The sequence below is a fragment of the Anneissia japonica genome, unplaced genomic scaffold (assembly GCF_011630105.1).
Source record: "Anneissia japonica isolate Jap-2015-1 unplaced genomic scaffold, ASM1163010v1 scaffold287871_len1641731_cov197, whole genome shotgun sequence".
NCBI lineage: Eukaryota > Metazoa > Echinodermata > Crinoidea > Comatulida > Comatulidae > Anneissia > Anneissia japonica.
This window is the reverse complement of record NW_022712275.1, coordinates 1,064,713-1,087,893: the sequence shown is the minus strand read 5'-3', so window position 1 is coordinate 1,087,893 and position 23,181 is coordinate 1,064,713. Positions and strand designations below refer to the sequence as shown.

Genomic DNA, 23,181 nt, shown 5'->3' with positions numbered 1-23,181 from the left:
GTCATGATGTGATGTCATCATGATCATATTTAGGCTTTAATCACAGAAAACTAATAAAAAAATGTTACTTACATGGTATTGAGTTCATCTTGGCGGCGAATCAAAGCGTTCTTTTTATTGACGAGTTCAAACCACTCCTGCATCAGTTGGCCTTCGTCATCGGTACCTATGAAAAACAACAACACTCACGTATCACATCTCTAATCACGTCTATAATCCTCTTAACATGATCATCATCAATCGTTTAGTTTCATTTCAAAAATTAAATTTTCATTGTTTCTCAATATTAATTGTTTTCTATCGCTAAGCTTTTAAGGTGATTAAAAAACGATAATAATTCCTGAGAATAATTCTGTTAAGAAATCTTGTTATGACGATCAGTTTGGGAAAGTGGAGTGAGGTTAGAACAAGGCCAACAATTAAGCGTCCAGACTTACCTCCTTCCATAGCTTTTCTGAGGGCCTTCTCCACGATCCCTGCTCGGTGATCCAGGCCTTTTTGTTCCCTCTCGAGCGCTGCATACTCGCCCATTATGTAATCACTACCTTCCTGCTGAAAAATAATTAATGTTTCATTCTCTTATTTAAATTTTGTTATGTTACAATGTTTTATTTTATATTAAATTGTATAGCAATTTTTGTAATGCATTCATATACAGCCTTTTGGCTGTCCGTTTGTAATTTTTTAGACCCTTGAATAATAATAATAAATAAATAGTTATTACATATAATTCATTATAAAATATACTGTACTTTTATTAAAAAAATATTAATATTTATTCAAAATAATGCTAATCAGTATTATAATTACTAAAATTATTATGGTTTTTAATATTAATAATAATTAATAATATTAATTTTAATATTAGTCAATATAAATAACTTGCAATTACAATTATGTATGATTATTTTTAAAGATAAGAATGAACAGAAAACATACCTGTTCCCAGGGAATCTCTCCTTCAACCACTGATATCCCAACCACTTCCTCAGACTTCTGCGAGTCCTTTTCATTATCATCTTTGGTCGATTCTGTATCTTCCGATTCTTGTTCTCCTGCGGTTTCTTTATATTTTAGGGCAAAAATACCATATATTAAAATCAACACAAATTGACACCCAATCCACAGGAACTACAAACACAACCATGAACATAATACATATGTAAATCAACAGAGTAATATACTTATATGTAAGTTATATACTTTATATAACTATATATGGAAATGATGATGAGAATTCCAACAATATTGAGTACATGCAATGACACATCAGAGCATGGTTCTATACACATTAAATACATTACATTGGCAATCTCCACCAGTGAACAAGCAGGATTAACCCTGTATTTACATCATATATATTAATGAGCCCGCATTATTCTACAAAGGCTGTTTACATATTTTCACTTGCAAAGGGTTTCAGTAACCCATTTGTGTGAGCTGTCAAACAGGAGGTGAAAAAAGAAAAACAAATTTGCAAAAGTGGAAAAAGATGATGACAATACCAAAATGACATAAAGATATATTTATTTAAATAAATTTAAAAAAATACATAAACAAAATTGATGAAAATGGTTGAAATTGTCAATATCATGCTCTATCCATCTTGTTACTGGCAATGTTTGCCCACACTGTCTCAGCTTGAACGTGAATACGGAGGTTTTAGGGTACACATATAATCGCGAGAAGTGTGATACTGTTTCACTAAGCCACTAGCACTAAGTCGTAGACTTGATCTCAAAATAATACTTGTAATGCGAGAATAAACAAATATTTGTAGCAATGGGCACTTTGATTAAAATATTTATTAAAATAATTACATCAGTACATTTTACTAGATCTACACTTTCAAATCAACTTGTAACCTCCTTAACCAATAAATATACAATCGTATGATAGTACTGAACAAATAATCTATACTTCAATCAAATATTATTATTCACATAACATATCATATATTCTAAATGGCTCATATATAAACACTTCATTCAGATTGGCTGAAATGTAGGCCATAACCTAATTTTGATCTTTAAACTTTGACTAAGATGTGTAAAGTGATGTCTTTTACAAGCACATTTAAAGCTATCAATTCTCAAAAAAATGTTTAAGTCTTCAAAGAGTCCCTTAATCTGGGAAGGAGATAGTGATGATGATGATGTTCATAATTACAAAAAATACATGCCAATATTAAAATATACTTCTTATTTCTAAAAAAAAAAAAAAATCTGTTGTTTTTTTTTTTAATATACTTTTTGTTAGAAAGGAATATGATAGAAAGGCATTATGAATGTTTTGACTTTGCTTTTGTTCATCTTCCTCTTAAAATAAAACTTAATAAAATAATTCATAATATAATAATATAATAACATTAACACCACCACCAATAATACAAATAAATAAAATTTCAATGTGCACAGTTTGATTTGTTTGCAGGCTATTATTATATAGCTTGGTCATCAGTACCCATGCTTATGAAAACACATCCTCTATAATTAATCAACATACATTAAAATATAAACTATAAATTATACATAATCAAAATTAGATTTTAAAAAATTAATGCAAAAAGAAAAATATATGTTTAGATTCAAGTTTGCATACATACATACATATTACAATATATGGTACAAGAATAGAAGGGATTACTACAGTAACTGTATACAAATGATCTCTTCCTTTGGTTGGTTTTCAAAGATGTTTAAGTTTGTACTTAAACTCAGAATCAACCACAGATTACACAAAAGTGGTCTGCGAGACGCTACTTGATCGCCCAGAGTCAATAGATTAGACACGTTATTTCCGAAGCAAAATAAAGAGCTACACCGAAGGGGAAAAAAAAATGCAATGGCTTAGCAGTATGCCACGATAAAAAAAAAAAATTAAAGATGTAAGGAGAATAAAGGAGTTGTTAGTAAAAGCATTACCTGGTTTGGGTTTAGGAGGAGCTATGAGATCAGTGAAAGACTGTAAGGACGTTTTCTTTGTCGGTGCCACTTTTTGAGGTAACCCACCTGGGTTCTGCCTTACACCTGTTCACGATAATAAACAAATGATTTCTCAAAAGCATGCTCAGAAAAAAAAAAGATGTTAGATATAAAAAATAACACTTTATAAAACATCTACAAACAAAACATAATATCATTCATAGGTCTGTCGCAGAGGGAAAAAGCAAATATGGGTAAACAGTTATTTACAGTTATCTAAGCTGTCTTTAATCATCTGTATTTTCAATAGTACTACTACTTATGAGTATAAAGGGATGATGAAATTCCAGGGTTTGGTTTCAATGGAATAAAAGCAGGTGTACACATATTCCTTTTTTAAACTAACATGCCTATTTTACTCCACAAAACCAAATTCAATATTTCAGTTTCATGTTTAATTTTTAATTGAAATTATTCAATACCATTTATACTATGCATTAAAACATAAAATTTACTGGTCATCAATTTAAGAATTTTGCAGTAAAATTGTAGTAAAAAGTAGAGTAAATCAGAAGAAATCTTAATTGGTTTTTTTTTTTTTTTTAAATTTGTGGCTCATTTGAAGTTGTATCTTTAAACTATAGATTTTAATACCATTGTGTATTTTCACTGTTTTTAATGTTATTTACAATTACTATTCCCATGGGTTAACAATTGCCTTTATTCTTAGCCTTCTTGCTCCAAGCCCTACCGCTATACATCAGGGACGTCCCAACAAATTCCCTACAAGCTTAAGGGTGTTAAAAGGCCACTTATCTTCTTAAAAAAGAAACCCAAGTATGTTCTTCCTTTCCCTCTGGCTAGTGGTCAGGGTTGTTAACCAAACCCCGATTCATTTTTGACTCTTGTATTATTATCAAAAGACGTTGCTGTGACAGCCTGACCGAGTGTCAAGGCTGCACGTACTTGTTTTTTTTTTTCTATGAAAGAGCTGGTCATTTATGAGAGTGCAATCTTAATAACTGGTCATTTAAAAAAGTACTTCTAAACAAAAATTGTACGTCATCTTTATGTTGGGTCAAGGCTACAAAATAGTAAATCAAGATGCAAATACAATAGAAAACGTAAATTCAATTGCTACGAAAAACGGCATTGTGGTGGAGCAATTGAAGGCAACATAAAAGCACTGATTATTTTAACCACAGCAACAAGTTATGTACAAACCATACATTCCACTATCATCTGTAATTATAGTTTTTTTCTACTTGTGAGGTTATATTAGGTAGATTTTACTTTTCCATTTGATTTAAACAAAATTTCAAATCATTAACCAAGTTTTACAATTGTACAGTTGATTATTGTTATTTGAGATCCATTATTTTACTATTTATGGATAATTAATAATACGGATCTGTATAAAAAATAAAAATTGTTTTACAATAGTTAGAAAGATTTAACAAATGAAATTACAATTAGGAAACACTTAAAAAAAGATCAGATCAATTTTTTCTATACCTGGATAATTATTAGATTAACATGGATTCATACTAAAAAAAAAAAGAGAAATTATGTTTTACAATAGTTAGAAATATTTTAACAAATGAAATAATAATTTGGAGAAAAATTAATAAATTGGTTACATTAAATTCTGCAGCAGTCCATTAGACCTAATAAAAAAAAATCATGTTTCTTGTCCTACCATCTTCCTGTTTGTAACCCATCTATTTTTAAAATTCGTTATTATATTTAAAAAAATGATAACACTCAATTAATAAATCTTATTTCACTCATACATAATATTTACGGTATATTTTAGAATAAAAAGGTGAGTGATTAGCCCTTGCTATATTTGGATTAATTTTCTTTTAAATATGCATAATTGATTAATTTGTGACAGTGGCAGTCATAACTGTGGTATTAAGTGCTTCCTACTATTATTTTTTAATGTTCCAATGAGAAACATATCATTTTTGTTATGTGGCCTAAAATACCTATAAATCTGAGGAAAAAGTTATATAACTAACGAGTATATTGAAAATTAAAAGCGCAATATTGAAAGGCAAAGACCGAAAGGAGGTTGTTTTACTTCAATTGGTACTGCCTGTACTAGTTGAAATACAATTCAAAACAATATATTTTTAGAATATTCCTTTCTGGTTAATTTATTGTAAATTGAGTAGCAGTTGATTCATTGTTAGAATGATTTTGTCAAAACTACTGAGCGTGAAATGTTCACATAGACACACACGAGTGGCATTTTGACTGTGCAGTGATGTAAGTACTTAGACATGGAATACACACGCTCTCACATACCGAGCACACGTGGCATTTTGAGCACTTAAAAAAGTGATAGCATGAAAAATACACGCGTTTAAACCTACACGTGCTGTTTTCACTCTTGTGATGTTATGAGTATACATTTACATAAGAACTGCACACATATTTCCACACATGCATTGCAATTTTACTGCATGATGATGTAAGTATAAATGAAAAACAATACAGTACATATCATAGTATTTTTACTATGTAATGTTAAAATCAATGGCACATCTAGAGGTACTGTATGGATATACAAGATTTAATGGGGGAGGGGATACACAATGAAAAAGAGAGGGGAACTAGGTCGGGAATGAAGTGATATAAGGGTGATTTTTGTAATTACTTTAGTGTACTATATTTTGTTGCAAGTTTTAAGTGGAAAACACCTTGGAAGCTAATATTTATTCTTGAGGGGGGAAGGGCTTGCACCCCAATTCCACCTATATATATGCCACTGATTGTCAGCATACATAATAAAAAAAAAAATACAAACACGCACACTTACACCTATCGTTGTACTATAGTAATACATTCACCATGTATTATCATTATTCTTAATATTTTAACTCACACTGCAGATGATGCAAAATCAAGAAAGAAATTCTTATGTTGACTTTGTTAGTGCTACATTTCTATAAAGCAGTGTTAGTATGAACACACAGACATAAAAATGGGAAGTGAGTAGTTGTACTGTAAAGAATTTCACAATAGGAACAGACTTAAATGGAATATGACAATGTGATGACAACATTAGTGATGACATCTTACCGAATTGAAACACCTTGTAACGAGAACCTGCCATTGATTGGAAAAACAAGAATGAAAAGAGGAAAGAAAATAAACTACAGAGTGAATACGATGGATTATTAAGACAAGAAATTTTGAGGAAAAATTACAATGCAGATCTGTTATAAGCATGTAAGATTATGTAATTGATAGAAATTTCTAACTGGGACTATTTCCTAATAAATAATAAAAGTAAAAACAAATAATACTGATAGTTATAATAATGATTATCATTATGAAAATGATTACCACTATACCTGAAATAGGAAAATCTTGTACGTTTGTGTAGGATTATCATGCGTACCATGTAACATTTTGTCTCAACTGAAATGGTTTTAAGTCAACTCATTCTTTTGATTGTGCCCTACTTACTGGGATTAAGTGGGTTATATGGTTTTTATTTGTATTGTATCCAGCAGTTTAAAAAACTTCACACTATACACACAATCTTATATTCCTTATTTTAGAGTCATCAACAAAATAAATGACTGTTTGTATATGACTAACATAATAAGACCACGCTAGAAAGAGTACACCAAACCTTTCTGTTAGCATTTCCACTGTCAAATATATGTAATATACAACCTTTGCTACCAATTATTATTATTTTTGTATGTGTGTTTGAAGCCAATTGAGGCGAGAAGTTCATTGGCACAGTAGTGTATGGGCATTGAAATTAGACAGTACCTGAATCGGACTGCGTGAAGCTTAGCAAAACATTGCCAAGAGCTGCTAACCAGCACAACAATTGCGGCTGAAGTTGCCATTGCTTCTTGCGCTACTTTTCTGGGGTCGCTTTGAATGGGATGTGTTAATTGAAAAAGAGAGTTACTGTTGGGCCTAAGTATAGTGAAAAGTTTGCTCTAGGGTATAAAGGGGGGAGACAATTGTGAGTGGAGAGGTTGGATCCAACAAGCCGTGAAAACGGTAAAAAAACACAAACTTGTTTAAATGTTCAATTAAGAGGAAAATTAGTTTTGCTAGACTAAATATGTAAGGTCATCTTGATATGACATTTTAACAAATTTTAAAATATAAAATCAAATATGTTTTTCATAACACAGGTCAAATAATATTAACTAACAAATACACAAATACATCTTTTTCATGGCAGTGATTGGTCTTGCCATGATCAAGTATAAATTATATATGATAAGTTAAAAAAGTGTGAATTAACTTCTGTCATTCATTTTGATAAACTTTTTTTTTTTATGAAAGATACACCTTTTTTATTATATTTATATGGCATTTGATTCGTACGTATTAAATAAATTTACATTTATATTTATTATATTCATTTAATAAATAAGTTTTATTTATAATTCATTCTAATTCATTTTAATAAATCATTAACTATATAATAAGCTACAATAGTACTTCAACAATTATTAAGAGATAGATAATGCTATTATTGAAATTTAGAATTAATTACTAAATTGATTTTAAAACTTTATTATTGCAGTGGCTTATTCTATACTTATCATTTATAAATACAGTAAATATAATGGGCAATCACTTTACAAAAATATTAACAGATAAATACTACTTTCTTTTTTGCAATGTTATTTGGAGTAGTTTATTCTCTAGTCATCATGGCATTGTATAAAGATATCAAAGCATATTAGAAAATCAGAAAAAGTCAATTTCTGCATGAATGATCACCAGCGCTGCGATAAATCATTAGCTAACGTCGATACAAGCTTAATTTACAAGACTGCATAAAAATCAGAAGCCAAGTGTAGAATTTGACTTAAGGGGTTGCCTCGAGGAAGAGAATCTTTGTCACCTCACATTTAGATCCTTATAACATTCTACTAATTACTTTAACATAATACACTCCATTCTTTTTTTGCCAGTGCTCTTCCCTTGAGTTTTATGTTTTGTTTGGGTTTTTCTATGTAAAGATCAAAGGATCATATTCTGCCATACAATTAAATTGATGGCAAAATGACGGAAATTATCTGTGATACTTGAAAAAAAGCTGTGAAATGGTGATTAGTGTATCGTGTACGTATGTGTATTTGCAAAAGGGCAGTGAAGTTACAACGAGCATCTTTCTTTGAATCACATTTACATATAGATAAAATTGATTAATTGACAACACTGTTGCCTAAGAGAAGATTTGTGGATCACAATTTACGATGTTGAAATTATCGCAAATTATGATGCATATTTGCATCGCTTGAAGTTATCTTTTTACATAATATTTATCAGGATATACTTACAGAAGTGTTATCATATTCTTTGGTGGTTTATTATAGTTTTCATTTAGGTATTTGCCAGGTTCCTTCTTAACAATTTAAGGACTTTTATAAATTTTATTTTATAAAAACATGGCATGCCTAAATATGGTCATAATGACATCACATCATGAACACATATAGGCACATCAAGGCTATATACAGGTATAAGACTTTTTAACTTGTGGAGGGTCAATCGACAAAGTTTTTGCTTAGAATGTTCGGAGGCATTTCGACCCAAATAACTTAAGACTTGATAATAGAAAGTAAGTAAATTTTGAATTACTTTACAGTATATCTTTTTTTTTGGGTCAAAATACAATCTAAACAAAAACAGCATCTTTTTAACAATGCTTTGATTTTATTTGGTTTAATTTGGTATATTGGTTATTATTTATACACAAAATATAATTGTAAGGATTAGATAAATGAAAGAAAACCTGTATTTAATACACTTTATGATACATTCAGACTATTAGTGTTATATACTCGGCTTAGCAATATATTGGTAATATTGTGGCAATAACATAATTCCAAATTCATGTTCAGCTTAACTTGGGGAAACATTAAGATTTATTAGAAAGAAACGGTTAGTAAAACTTAAGTATATTTATGTTTAGATGATAAAGTTTTCATTATTAACTGATATGGTTGGTTCAATTTCTTCAGTTGGACACATGAATGTTTGAAGACTTGTTTCTAGTAGTGGGTTCATCCTGGTGGTAAAGAGAGGGGTTGAGTGGACAAGGAGTAGACCATTAAAAAGCCTACAGTACTACCCGAATCCCACCCAGAGTTGCTTAACTTCAGTGATCTGATGAAAACCAGTACTGCATATGTGGTATAGTCATAGGCTGAATAAAACTAACTACTGTAACTTACTACTGTATAACAAAGAAGAAATTAATCTAAGAAAAAGAAGTAAAAAACCTCTCAAAACAGGTCCCTTTTTAAAATAACAGTTAAATATTCTACATTCTATATTTTGTTTTTGTCTTCGTATGTAAGCTACACATTTAACTACTGGAAAGGAGATCACAGAAAATTGTTAAATAAAAAACAAAAAATAATATATTTTAATTATATTTGACTTACCTAGAGAGTTTCCACTGGCTGTGATCTCCTCTATATGTGGAGACTCCGGTCGGTTTAGGTTTTTCCTCGTATCCGCAATCAGTTGTTTTGCTCGCTGTTTTAGATTAGCCTTCCGTATGGATTCAGCCTATGTTATAATTTTTCATTAAACATGATCAATTTAGAAAAAGAAAAGGAAAATGATAGTTGTAAATATTCTAAAAGGCTATGCAGTTATTAGACTTATCAGTATGATAATTTTAATATTGCACCACTTAGAGTGCAAGTTGGAATGTCTTAGCATGGCCAGAATTTTCATGCAAACTCTTCACCACATCTTAAATCAACCAAAGGATTCATCATGATCTAATTAAAAAGACAATGAAGACTGTCCACTTTCAGTTATACAATGTTAACGAAAACAATGGCTTAGTTAACACCATAATTACTGTTATCAACCACTTTATACTTAAGATTTTTAAAACTAGTAGAAACTGATCTATCTTAATACAGTTAACTTCTTTAACAAGTGGGTTAAGAAGAGGAATCCTTGGATTACAGGTAATCCATGGATAATCATAAGATACCTGTTCTGTTATAAACAGCCTTTTTTTAGCTATATAATAGATGGTTATAATTAACAGTTTAACATAGCTAGAGCAACATAATGTTACACAGCTTAAAGAAATAAGGGGAAAAAACACTTTGAACTCAACTTGAAGAAGTTACCAGAATACAAAATCATTTGTAATTTTATCTTGGGCAACTATCAAGCCTGTAACACACTAATGTTGAACTATATACCTGTTTTGCACTTGTAACCTCAACATACACCTCTTCACCAACACTTAAGAATAATCTACCAACACTTGTAAACTTATATATCACAACAGTCCACAGACATTTGCTTGAGTACTCACTCAATATCCTACATTAAACCCTGTATCAGATAGAACCTTGTACTTGCAACCCTAAAAACACTCCATCAAAACACTCTTAACGTGTCATTACACAATCAAAATTCAATATAACATCTTCGCAAGTTGAGCAGTTTTATAACCCATCATATACAGAAAGCCCTGACAAAAACCTTATAGACTATTGTTAAGTGATCTGTGAGCGACAAAAAATGGTTCTGGTACTCACATCAGCAGGGTCTTCATCAGGAGTCTTCAAGGCTCCATCGTTGTTGCGGATAATCTTCGCATTTGCCTCCTTACGGGCTTGTTCCAGTAACTTCCGAGCCCGTAATTGTAATTGCTCCCTTCGTGATAAGTTTTGCTGTTTGAACAACATAAAAAAACACAAGATTTTTCAAACAATATGAACATTCCATTACAATTGAAATTGTGTGTCGTCGTGAATAAGAAAAAATGCATGATTTAACATTCCGCTTGGGTTGAATTCCTGTTCATTTATCCAACGGCAGAAAATGTATCTTGACAGGTTAGTTTTCAAAACAAAAATCTTCATTTAAATCAATTCCAAACGTTCTCAAATATAAGAATATTGACATATAAGAGACCTGTAACGGACACAAAGTTACACATTTGCATTCAAACACAACTGCTAAGCATTTCATGTCATTTTCTTTTATAAGCAGATATCCAGACTCGAAACAAAATCGTCTTACATAGAGGATACAGAGAAGTTGAATTTGGTAGCAAAGCAGATTTTCTTAAGATCTTTCCCCTCTGCTTAATTTACATAGAATATGATCAGATTATAATACGTGCAGATAATACCATGGAAAGCAAAATAGCCTGTGTGCGGATAATCCTTGATAATCAACACACATTCTCCAATTCATATTTGGGATTTTCTATTGACGTTAAGACTTTAAGTAGAATTAAACATTTATAAGATTTTAAATATGCAGTAAAACGAAATCAGCTTAACATGTCTAAGTCTATAACAAACTATAAAAACAGGCAAATTGATATGGATTGTGCTCAATGGATTTTAGTCTACACATGTGGATGTAATCTGGTTATGGCTTCCACATTCTAATAAAGACCTGCAGATTGATAAAATGAAGGCAATCAAATACAAATCAAGATGTTTGTTATCCAATGTCATTTTTGGGTGAAATTTGAAAGTATTGGCAATGTGCTTTAGATAATTCATACTACATGCTCTTTTTGTTTTTGAATACTGTGGTTATGGTATACATTAGATCATATTTATTGCCTAAACAGATTACACCATTACATTGTCTTTTATAATACAAGTCAATTGTGTCATTATCTCTTTAACTCCCAATGTTATTTTTCTATCCCAAACCATGCACAAATGATCCCAAACCATGCAATAATTTTTCATTAGTGCATGTTCTGCTTGACCCTTTTCACTTTGTGTGCAAAACAACTTGTAAAATGTATTGCACACTGCAATGAATATTCTAAGCTTGAGGGTGGGAGAGGACAACATATGTGGTCCACCCTGTTTTCACTATTAGCGAAGAACATGTTATATCGTCATTGCGGACTTATAAAATCCGCATATACTATAAAACTAAAAGAAAATGCATACTTTTGGAGTCCGTACTGAGCCCAAAAAATCCGCAATGAAAATATAACGTGTTGAAAACAAATGTGATCAAATGAGTATATCACTGCAGCAACACTAAGAGACCCTAAAAAACATCCAAATATTGACAGGCATCTCCGACCTAGTACACCCTTTTTTCATGTCAGAATTAAACTTCATAATATTTTCTAAATTCAAAAAGGTCTATATATTGTATCTTTTCTCCTCTGGCTAAAGCACATATTTTACATCTGTTTTTTTTAATGAATAAAACTATTCACATTTATAAAATACAAATACACTAAAATCCAATATAGTGAATTGAGATTTTAATGATTGTAATTTATATAATAATTATAATATCCAAAGACGATTTCATAAATTAAAATGATTAAAATTTTATTTAATGTAGTAAGAGAAATAATACTAAGAAATAATTCATATTTTTAACTATTATTTTTAAAGATTAAAACCAATAACCACAATTACATGATTTCCAACACAGGTATTAAAAAAAAAATGTTAATGTTAAATAAAAATCATACAATTGCTTTCATAGTAGTCCGGATTAAAAATGATACACAATGATAAACTTTAAATTTCCAAAGTTAAATTTCAATCAGATGCCATACTATCACTTTTTTCTATGATCCATGGTTCTCTGCAATGAGAATTTTTGATGATTACTGGTGCAATTAATGCATAATATTATCATTAAACTAAATATTTTAAAATTTTCCAAATTGCAGAAATAATTTTAACCCATAATTTTCTTGAATCATCTTGTCTTAAACCATTAAATCTACTCGCTGTAGTACACGTACTGACCTACTGTCAACCGAACTCAGATACGAAGCTTACAATATACTTAAAACCATGATAATTATTTAACTACAATTGCTCAGGATTTAGGTTGAGTTCCTTGGACTCGCCAAACCAGATATTATAACTCTTACAAATTAAACCCATCTGTGTCAACCTTAATAAAAAATGTTACAAAATATATAATACCAAAGAACTATAGTTTTTAAATATTATTATGGTAATTAATAATTTTATATCCAGTATTATTCAATTCAATTAAACTTTAATGCCCATTGTAATAGCAAATTCACCTTCATGATAACAAGCATTGCACGTAAGATTGAGAACAAAAAAATATAAAAAATACAATTACAAAAAAAAAAAAAAAAAAAAATTATTTGAATTTCAACCACCTTCTTTCGACATAACCATAGATATCAAATTTTGTATTCTTAATATGTTGAATTATTTATATAATAATTCATAAATTAAAAAAAAAGAACATTGAACCTGCCATGTATCACATAATGTCTGGTGTTACATCTTGAAAGATTCAATTAAAAATATTGCATTACTCATTAAAGATGATTGAATGAAGTAATTGACTTCTACACAGTATAAAGAAAAAATTTCTTTTTGCTAATTTCCAGGATCACTACAAAAAAAAAAAAAAGAAAATTGTCTGCCAGAGCCTTGCAAAGAATATTTACATTATTATTTATGCATCAGTTGTATCTCATTCTTAGTTTCAACTTATAGTACATATAAATATAGAACTGAGCAATTAAAATATCAAATTTATTACCTCAACAAATCTCTAAAAAAAACCCATTTTAATTCTTTGTTTAATATAATTACAAAGATGAAGAGTAGAGTATTTGCAGTAGATTATCAAATAGCAAACCGGCATTGTAATTGGAACAATCAAAATCATAAACGACGATCCCCGATGCTCCGAATGTCCTCGAGAGATAGCAGTTGCCTAAAAAGTTCAAGTTACATTATTACATTAATCTAGCGCGCATCGCAAACTCTGATGAGAAATTAAATCAGCAAATTAATCAAGCTGATGGAGGGTAAATTTGTTTTGGTAGTAAATTTAAGGCGAATTCATACTTAACGGCTTTCTGTGTCTCCTCGACATTCTCACACCTAAATTATTCTTGCCAGATTGAGATTACAGGCTCGCAAAGGAGCTTAGTGACAAGAAGACTGATTGCCGAAAAATGCACGAGATTTAGTTGATGAAACACGTGAAGTGGTACTTGTACCTACAAGTGATTCGTAATCGAACGAGAGTCAACATATTCCTAATCCTGATGCATGTTTTGCAATGATCAATGTCGATTTTTGATCAAAACATTGTAATTTGTAATAGCATTGATGTTTTTATGTTCAATTCATTTATGATTTATCGCCTATAGGAGACTCTTTACTGAATCTGTATTCATTTTATAATGATGTAATGTCATATATTTATCAAAAACCATGCTTGGTTATTCTGTCATCAATATTTTTTCTTCAAGATTTATTATTACGGTAATTTCTTCATGGAAATTAATTTTTCCTGATGTATTTCCTTGCTAATGTTTATTTGCTTATAAGTACTGGAACCAAACTTTCAGGAATAAGGGAATAGAGCAATGATATTCAATCATTTCACTGAAATAGGAAGTTTAATAATTTATTGAGCTATTTAAAAAGACCAGCACTTTAACCAATCTAATATTTTATCCAAATTATTTATTAACTTTGATTTATGTTATCCATGTTATTTGTAACATTTACAATTACTTTAATGATAGATTTTTAAATTTTTCATTTGTACTTGTGAATGGGTATTATTTTTTATTTATTTGTGTGTAATTATGGTATCTATATTTTGTGCTTTTATATCAATTTCTATACCCAAATGTATTCTAGTTGAGAAAAATCTTAGTAATAGCCTAATTTCTGTTGTTTCTTTCAATAGGCCTACCTTGTATTGTCTTTGTAGTTTGCATCAATGCCATTATATTTTTATAAATAAAATGAAAGGAATTTGAACGTGTGAACCAGTTTAGAAAATTAGGTCAACAAAATCAATTTTGATATTGTATGAAATTGAAACTTTTGTTCATACATAATCTATTAATAAAAAAAGCTGAATTGGCCATAACATGGTACAATAATATTGTATGACGATTCATACAACATTGTTTACATATTAGGCTACTCTGCATTAACAAAGGTACATTTTAACCAAAACAAAAAGTGGTACAATTATGCAGTTAAACTAACCATTCAAATAAGCATTACGGTAAATCTAATGCAAACCTAACTCCTGTGGCACGCAATTTTAATGTGCACAAATTGTTGTTTCTTACCGAGATGTAAGAAAGGTTGCTTAATGGAATTCTTGTTAATGGAAAACATAAACATTAAGCCTAAAACAACTTAATATTAAAAGTCATCCTGTGTCTAGACTATTTTCACTCTGTGTTTGTATTATAGGTTGAGGTCGAAGTTTGTTCATGCATTTCATGTGCAAATTTGCACTGAGCGTATCTAGTTTGCAATACTTAATCCTGAAAATGCAAAATGTGTTAAATTGCATTAGCTAAATATTTTAATTTCCAATTTATTAAAGATACGAAATAATAAAAATTCAGAAAAAACAATCACAACAATGACTTCGACTGTAGCGGGAAAAGGCAAATGCTAAGAACAGGAGGCTTGAAGAACGGAGATGAATTGGAGATGGACTGTTGATATCTCAACTGCCAAAAAAGAGTCCCACCGATACTTCCATTGTTATACTATATCAATTTCACTTCCTACAGTAGTTATTAATAGGAACAATATGAGGATCAACAACACAGCTTAATAATCATAACACTAACCACACCATTCTATCAATGAAAAATCTAATTTGATTTAAAAGCTTTTCTTTATCACAAGAACCCGAAATGACTGCAGGGCGGATATATAATTGTAAATTGGTGTCTAATTGTAATGAAGTGTGTAATATTCGAGATTGAATTGATTGAAGTACGGTTATCACACTAAATTATGCACTTTATTTTGATCATTTTAATGGTCGAATTTTCAGCAGAAGATCTAAGCAAGTAATAAGTGGATTTTAACAAAGCCTTGAATATATTTAAACAGTTGGAAGTCTCTAACCACAACATTTACAAATAATATAATTATTTTAATTGTGCATCTGATTACTAAATGCCAAATAAAAGGATTAGAGTTGTCAAGAGGAAACAACAATTTTAATAATCCTTTTAAAGAATATATTTCCTTTATGAAATAAATTTTTGAATTATTATAATCATTAATATTAATGCTTGACATAATGAACAGTGATGTATAGATTATCAGTGTAATGCAGCTGTAGATTAGTGAAGACTCCCCAAGTCCTATGTTCAACACCTGTCAATATTAAAAAACCTATGGTACATACCCAGTATACAAGAAAATATTTTTATTCCCAATAATCTGTTATTTTCTCCAGTTTTGATTTGTTTACAAACATTGCTACGGCAACTATGATGGTAGCATGCATGTATGTAGGGCATTCATTTATTAAAAAAGTTTTAATGACTGTTCTAATAATTTGATAATAACTTTGGTAGAAAAATACAAAACCATTAATTGTATTAAATATAATCAGTGATATTATAATTAATTGTTAGTTTTATCATTATTATTTATATTTTTTATTACGATTTATTTTTGAGTTCCATTTGTTGATTGCAGTGAGAAACTACATTTTGTTGCATACACCACAAAATCTGGTCAGGCTACTGGTTAGTAATGGGACAAAATCTGTATTGTGACGGTATGCACACAATAGAACCTTGCGCGCAAAGAAATGAAACACTCTGCCATGGTTGAAAGGAAGAGCATAAATGGGCATGTAGTGTTAAAAACATGCCTTTTTCATCAACAGAAATTCCTCTGGTACAAAAATTGGCCCACTTTGTGTTCAATGGGGTTGGCTTGTAGCACAGGAACTATGATGTATATATATATTTAATATCATTATTACCTCATGTACAAATAAAATTCAAAATTCAAGTAGATAATGATATTGTACACCTACCTCTGGTATATCTTCTTCATTTTCTTCTTGTTTGTCTTCAATTTCCGGTATTTCCTCCTTTACTTCTTTATCAACATTCTCCTTGTCATTATTTTCACTAGTTCTTTCAATATCTGTTTTTTCTTCCTGGTTACTATCCTCTAGTGTTGTAGCTAACTTATCTACAGTGGGATCTGCCTTTATTTTGTCCCTAGAGCCTTGCTTAATTATTTTACGACTATGGTTATTACGCGATATTTTCCTTTCAACAATGCTTTGGTTTCCATGATTATCCTTTTCAATTGCCTCGTTTTCTGAGTCGGGTGAGCCACTTGTGCTTAATTTTTTCACATGATTTTCGTTGGGACTAATTCCATTGGAATCTGGTGTTCCAGGAGTTGCAGGCGTTTCAGGTATAGTTATATCCTGCAAGTTCCGCGCCTCCTGTTCAAAAACGTTTTCGGTTATCTTCCCTTCATTATCCGTGCTAAATTTGCCCACAATGTACGTACTCTTTCTTGAAGTATCTCCTATACTTCGCACTTGCATTTCTTGTCCCGTAAAATGAGCACGCATTTGAAACAAGTAGGTGGTTACAGCTAATTTGTCAGGGACAGAGCGTAACACCATGTCTTGCGGTTCCATTAGCTTAGGAATTCCTATTGATGCGGCAGAATCAAATGCCTACAAGACAATAATAATTTCAGAGTTCGATTATTTTTTCTTTTGCGGAATAACATGAAAAAATTACCTATCAACCTTTATTCAATTTATAATTTGTTAATTTATATATTTATTTTCATCAGTACATAAAGAATAATAGTTACTCAGATTCAAATTCTTTATTAAATAAGGGAGTAAATTTGTGAATTATTTTTTGCAAATTGAAAGTATGATATAACAATTTCTAAACAAAACTTAAACAGTGGAGTACTAATGTATTTACCTTTTTACAATTGCCTTTAATGTCGTGAGGAGATAGAGATTCAAAATCGCTGCAAGAGAAAAATAATAAATAATACAGATAATCCAATAGGATTTGTTAGATAATTACCAATATAAATTATGAAAATAGTAATATTCATCAATCAATTTAAAGAAAGTATAGTCAAAATGTGGAAAATTATTGTCAAAAATAAAGAGTTTGATTGATTCTGCAATATCAACATTCCACCTACTAAATTTAAATGGTAAATTAACACCTGAATTAAAAATAGCAATTTTTACTCAAAGATGACAGATAGAGATAAAGAAAGCTTCAAAAAACTTTTTTTTTTTAGGTACCAATATAACTTAAAACGGAAATTGGCCAATACACTTCTTATATTATATTTTTACAACTTCATCTTCTTCTTTTTTTTTTTTTTTTTTTTTCTTTTTTTTTTTTTTTGAAGTCAAAAAACTGTTTTTCTTATTTGTCCACTGGCTTTACATATGTGGCAAAGCTAAGTTAAACCAGTCACTTGTCACAAAAAATTGACTTTTAGTTAATCCGACATTTTGGTATGAAGTTACTAGCATTAAAACATACAGCTGTTTAATGAACAATATTTGAGAAATCAGCCTTCAAAGTTTATGATTTCCGAGTCAGGCATTTCTGAGGCAGACACCATCACAAAATCTTTTAAAATTGTTGTTTTAACATTGAAAATCGGGAAAATAGCAGCACAGCATGATATATAAATATATACAGGTTAGTTTAGTGCAATAAAATAGATTTAAAAAAAACAAAAAAAACTGACATTCCAGCATGTTTTGGCCATTATCTCTGAAACTGGATTTGCGATGAGTGACTGGTTTTGGCTTGTCTTTGCCACATATAGAGTACGACTTACATGAGTTCTGGATGAAAATGATGCAGTATAGCACAGAAAGCCATTCCATTTCGCCATGAAGTTGTCAAATTTGTAATTTTCACACCTTTATAATCCTTGGTCGCATTTCTACACCATTCTAGCAGCTCTTGGCTGGGGGCAGACTTCTTGCCTTTACTAACCTTTCGAGGTGGCTGATGAAAACAAAAATGATCATCTGAAATTAACTTTCGATGTCATAAATATTTTGATTACTGCACATTTTTTAGTGGATTCATCATCTGCTTCAGCAGACTGAACACAGATGTTTCAACTTATGGTCAGTAAACTTTTTGATTAATGGTGCAGAAAGAGAACATTTAATAATCATTGCCAAATAGGCTGAATTAACTCACTTGGCACATCACCAGATAAGTCTCTGGTTTGAATCCTGCAAGAGTTCATGTATTATATTATCTTAAATGTTTGATCCATTATAAAGAGGTTGAGCCATCTAGAGAAATCTTCACAATAAACACACTAAAATTTAGTAATTATCAAATTGCTTTTTCAGGCTAGAGCATGGACAGGCAAAGTGCGGCTTGTGGTGGGCCACATGCGCCCAAACAGCAAATTTGTTGCGGCCCGCGACAATGTCTGCCTACCATCTTTGTCTAGAAAATGGATGAATATCTAAATTCTAAGGATAAAGCAGTATAAAAGCAGAGCATGGAATTTTTTCTTAACGAAAATTCACTTAGGCCCTCCAAACCCATTTTTATGCCCACCCCTGCTCTAGAGGAATAGTGAAAATATTTTGTTTATCATTATGAAAAAATTATGATCACAAAAATTGGTTATCTAGTATGAATTGAACCACTGCTATTAGGAGGAGGCAAGTTCATTCTATTAATCATTAAAACCACAATAACACAGACACAAACCTCTGATACTTGACTGATTACTTGTTGAGGTGGTTTTTCAATTTGACTACTAAAAGAGACTGGTTGTTTTGTAAGTTCAAGTTGTAGTTTAGGTTCTGGATGAATGACATCCAGACTACCCCCAGCTGGGGGTGAATCTTTTCTTTTCCTATATCTGGGTCTTGCTTCCGTTGGTGTTCTGAAACGAGAAACAACATCGCTTACAGTTCCATGAAGTACAACAAGTATCTGAGAGATAATTCTCCTGCTTCTTTTGATGAAGACGTCGGGTTCAAACACAGGTAGCACTAGGTTTTAATTGGATGATGGCTCAGCTCCTCAAATAAATCTCACATAAGAGTAAAGGCAGGATAAGATAACATGCATCCATTACACGTTAGCACTGTTGTAGCACAGTGGCTGCCGTAGGTTCCCAGAAGGCTAACCAAATTCCCACAAAGAAACAACATGTCACTTATAGTTTTATGAAGTACAACAGAGACAGAAGTCATCAGCTTCCTGAGATAATGCTCCTGCTTCTTTTGCTGAAGACCCACACACACAGGTAGCATCAGGACTATGATGGCTCAGCTCCATGAAAAACCCTCGAATAAGAGTAATGCATGATAAGGAAACATGCATCTGTTACACTCTGATACTAGTGTTGAACTGTGGTTGCCACAGGTTCCCAGACACCCAAACAAATTTCCAATTAGAATTTGTTAATAAAAAAAATAAAACAAATTAACCATGCCATTATAAAGCTACTTACAACAATTGTTGAATGTCAGGGCTGTGGTGGGTTTGCTTTGTTTCTTTAGTGTCTCTGTGAAGTATTACATTTGATTTTATAGTAAATATTTAGAACATGACATTAGTGTTTAAAAGGAATCAGTTTCTTCATTTTTTTTGGCGGATTAGGCCTGAACTTGTACCTCAAATCTTTGTATCGGGAGACAAGCTTACTGCGGTGGTGCATGCCTTTACACAAGATGGAGATAATGGAGATGATATGAATGACGATGATGATGAGGAAGTAAATTAATGATAGCCATGCTGAGGATGAAGATGATGATGAAGGTGACAATGACAACCATGATGATGATGATGATGATGATGATGATGATGAAGTTGATGATGATGACGATGATGATGATGATGATGAAGACAACACAGATGATAATGATGATGATATTAATAGTGATTTGTTGAATATATTGTACCTTTGATGAGGTAGAAAACCTAAAAAATTAAATTTAATATTTATATTGCTTACTTAGAATTTTATTAGCATTTAATTGGAAATTCGAAAATAAATTAAGGATTTCTGTAGTAAAAGGTCTGCACATTAGCAAAAACCTGGATTTATCAGGATATTGTCAGAAGTTATAACTTATTTAATCATTCAAAATAGCTTTCAAGTTTTAAGTAAGTTTGTTTATGGATTTCAATATTTTATTGCCAACTATATTTTTCATAATGATGATGACGGTGGTGAAAAAAAAATGGTAATGATTCTTTATATTTAATTTTCAAAAGTCATATTTTGAAACAACTATGAATGCTTACAAATCCTGGTCCTCTGGAGTTGTGCTGTTATCTCCATTACTGTCTTCAACTTTATCCTCTCCATTGCAAGTTTCTAGTGCTTCTAGTGGATCATCAAACTCTGTTGTAAAGTCATCATCAAAGTAGCCATCTAAGAAAAACCAATCACCCAAGTATTACTTTACTATTAGATAAACGTTTTAAAATTTGCATATACAGTAGATATTTTTATCCAATTTCCTATAGAAGCCAAAATGCGATTTTATGAATATATTATATTTATTAGTAATCAAAATAATGAATATCATAAATTAATATACTGTATTCATAAAATGTTTCAATATATTAATTAATTAAATCATAAAAAAGATATGATTAATAAATATAATATATAAATGCAAATATATGAATACATTGTATATTTACTATCAAAAAAAATGATAAATAAAATAATTAAAATATATTGATGATTATGACAAGCAATTATTTCAACAGAGAAAAATAAATAAATTTATATGATGTAGCTTATAGTTTAAAATAATGATAGGGATACAATTATGAAAAAGAAAAATTCCCCAAGAAAATGTCAAAGAATTATAAAAATGAATCAAAGAATAAAAAAATCACTTCATGTTAATATTTATAAGACATTAAAAAGCCCACATGAAGTAGTACAAAATATATAGAATATAATTTATATGAAAACATAGATTTCTAAATAGTAACTTATATTTCAATTTAAGTACTGGTATTATAATGAAGATAAAAGCAACCTACTATAATTAATATATAAATAGTAATATATTAAATTTTACCGTAAAATATAATCTGGTACAATTTACTAATATAACTTATGCCACTTTTAATTATTTCAACTTATTTGACTTTTTCAAGTTATTTTAACTTGTGTAACTGTAAGTATTTATCTCGTCTTTCAATGGTAGTTTCTAAGTACTTTTGCAAAGGATAATATAATTTAGAATCAAAATAATACTCAATGAAACAATTCAATTAACCTGTTTAAATATAAAGGAAGAATACAATGTAATATTATATAACAAAATATAAACCGCTAAGTATGATTTCTGACTAATAGCATATTTTTGAAATAAAACACTGCTTTTGAACGAAAGACGCATAGTGGGTAACTTAGCAACAATTACTGACAATACTAAACAATATACTGCTAACAAAAAAATCAAGACAGTACCTCAGCAATTTACACACACTTTGAATTACTCATTTAAGGGAACCACAGAAGGTTACCAGCATTCAATAAGCAAGAAATTTAAAAAAAACAAACAAAAAACAAAAAAAAACCCCATAGCTTGCAATGATTTAAATAATTTACTACAAAAACCTTAAATTTTCTGCCACAATTTTTAATCTGAAAAAAACTTAAAAGAAATTATATATTATTTAAATGCTTGTAAATTAGCTAACAGCATTTTTTTTTTTTTTTTTTTTTTTTTTAATTTTTACTGAAATCTAAAACTTTATTAAATATTAATCAGTCATTCATTGTTCAATTTAAAGTTTATGAGATTTAGGTGGCAGATATCTAAAAAAAATTGTAGAAAAATTAACTGGTAAATCATTTCAAAGATATTTCATGCAATATTAGAGGATACGATAACTTGGTAATACACCATGCAAGGAAAATAAATGTTTATATAAATCAGTCTGATGTTTTTATTTCTGCTTTAGCATTTAAAAAAATATATATCAATTAACTAAAATCATTCATAATTACATATTTGCCTCATCAAATAATATAATATTGAAAAGGATATGATTAATAATTTATCTATGAAGTGATGAGGATTAAACTTGGCAAGAATTAATTCTAAGGTAGAACTTTTTATTCCCATAAATTGTTGTGGCATGCAAAATCTATGATGAGTTTATTGATAGCAGTGTCAACAGAAACACTTAATCTTTAGATTCATTCCTCATTCCAAACACTACATTCACTTCTTTAAGATCCTCCTTAACTATCTCCTAACTGGATTTAACACGATAAACCTTCAAATCTGCCATTAAGGCGTGGGTTGAAGACAATTGAAACAGCACGGAGATCACATAGTGATTTGGTGTTGCGTGTGCTGTGCGGCACATTATCTTTCAATCATATTCATGGACCCCCAGGAAATTTGAAGATGATTG

The 23,181-nt window shown here is 30.2% G+C and overlaps 1 protein-coding gene across 10 annotated transcripts in view; it reads right to left on the bottom strand.

Annotated features, from left to right (window-relative positions):
* Window positions 1-23,181, bottom strand: part of LOC117107758 (EH domain-binding protein 1-like) — an 84,246-nt gene that overhangs the window by 11,215 nt on the left and 49,850 nt on the right. For 4 of the 10 annotated variants that reach the window (XM_033249515.1, XM_033249521.1, XM_033249516.1 and 1 more), the window contains 13 exons: window positions 21,037-21,166; window positions 20,240-20,293; window positions 19,489-19,666; window positions 18,587-18,759; window positions 17,698-17,746; window positions 16,773-17,435; window positions 10,493-10,627; window positions 9,368-9,494; window positions 6,015-6,041; window positions 2,925-3,029; window positions 940-1,064; window positions 438-552; window positions 73-166 (listed from right to left, as the gene is read on the bottom strand). In XM_033249515.1, coding sequence (XP_033105406.1) covers window positions 73-166; window positions 438-552; window positions 940-1,064; window positions 2,925-3,029; window positions 6,015-6,041; window positions 9,368-9,494; window positions 10,493-10,627; window positions 16,773-17,435; window positions 17,698-17,746; window positions 18,587-18,759; window positions 19,489-19,666; window positions 20,240-20,293; window positions 21,037-21,166 — 1,975 coding nt within the window. The remainder of the gene's footprint in view (window positions 1-72; window positions 167-437; window positions 553-939; window positions 1,065-2,924; window positions 3,030-6,014; window positions 6,042-9,367; window positions 9,495-10,492; window positions 10,628-16,772; window positions 17,436-17,697; window positions 17,747-18,586; window positions 18,760-19,488; window positions 19,667-20,239; window positions 20,294-21,036; window positions 21,167-23,181) is intronic. The other 6 variants (XM_033249518.1, XM_033249522.1, XM_033249523.1 and 3 more) reach the window with 6 other exon arrangements.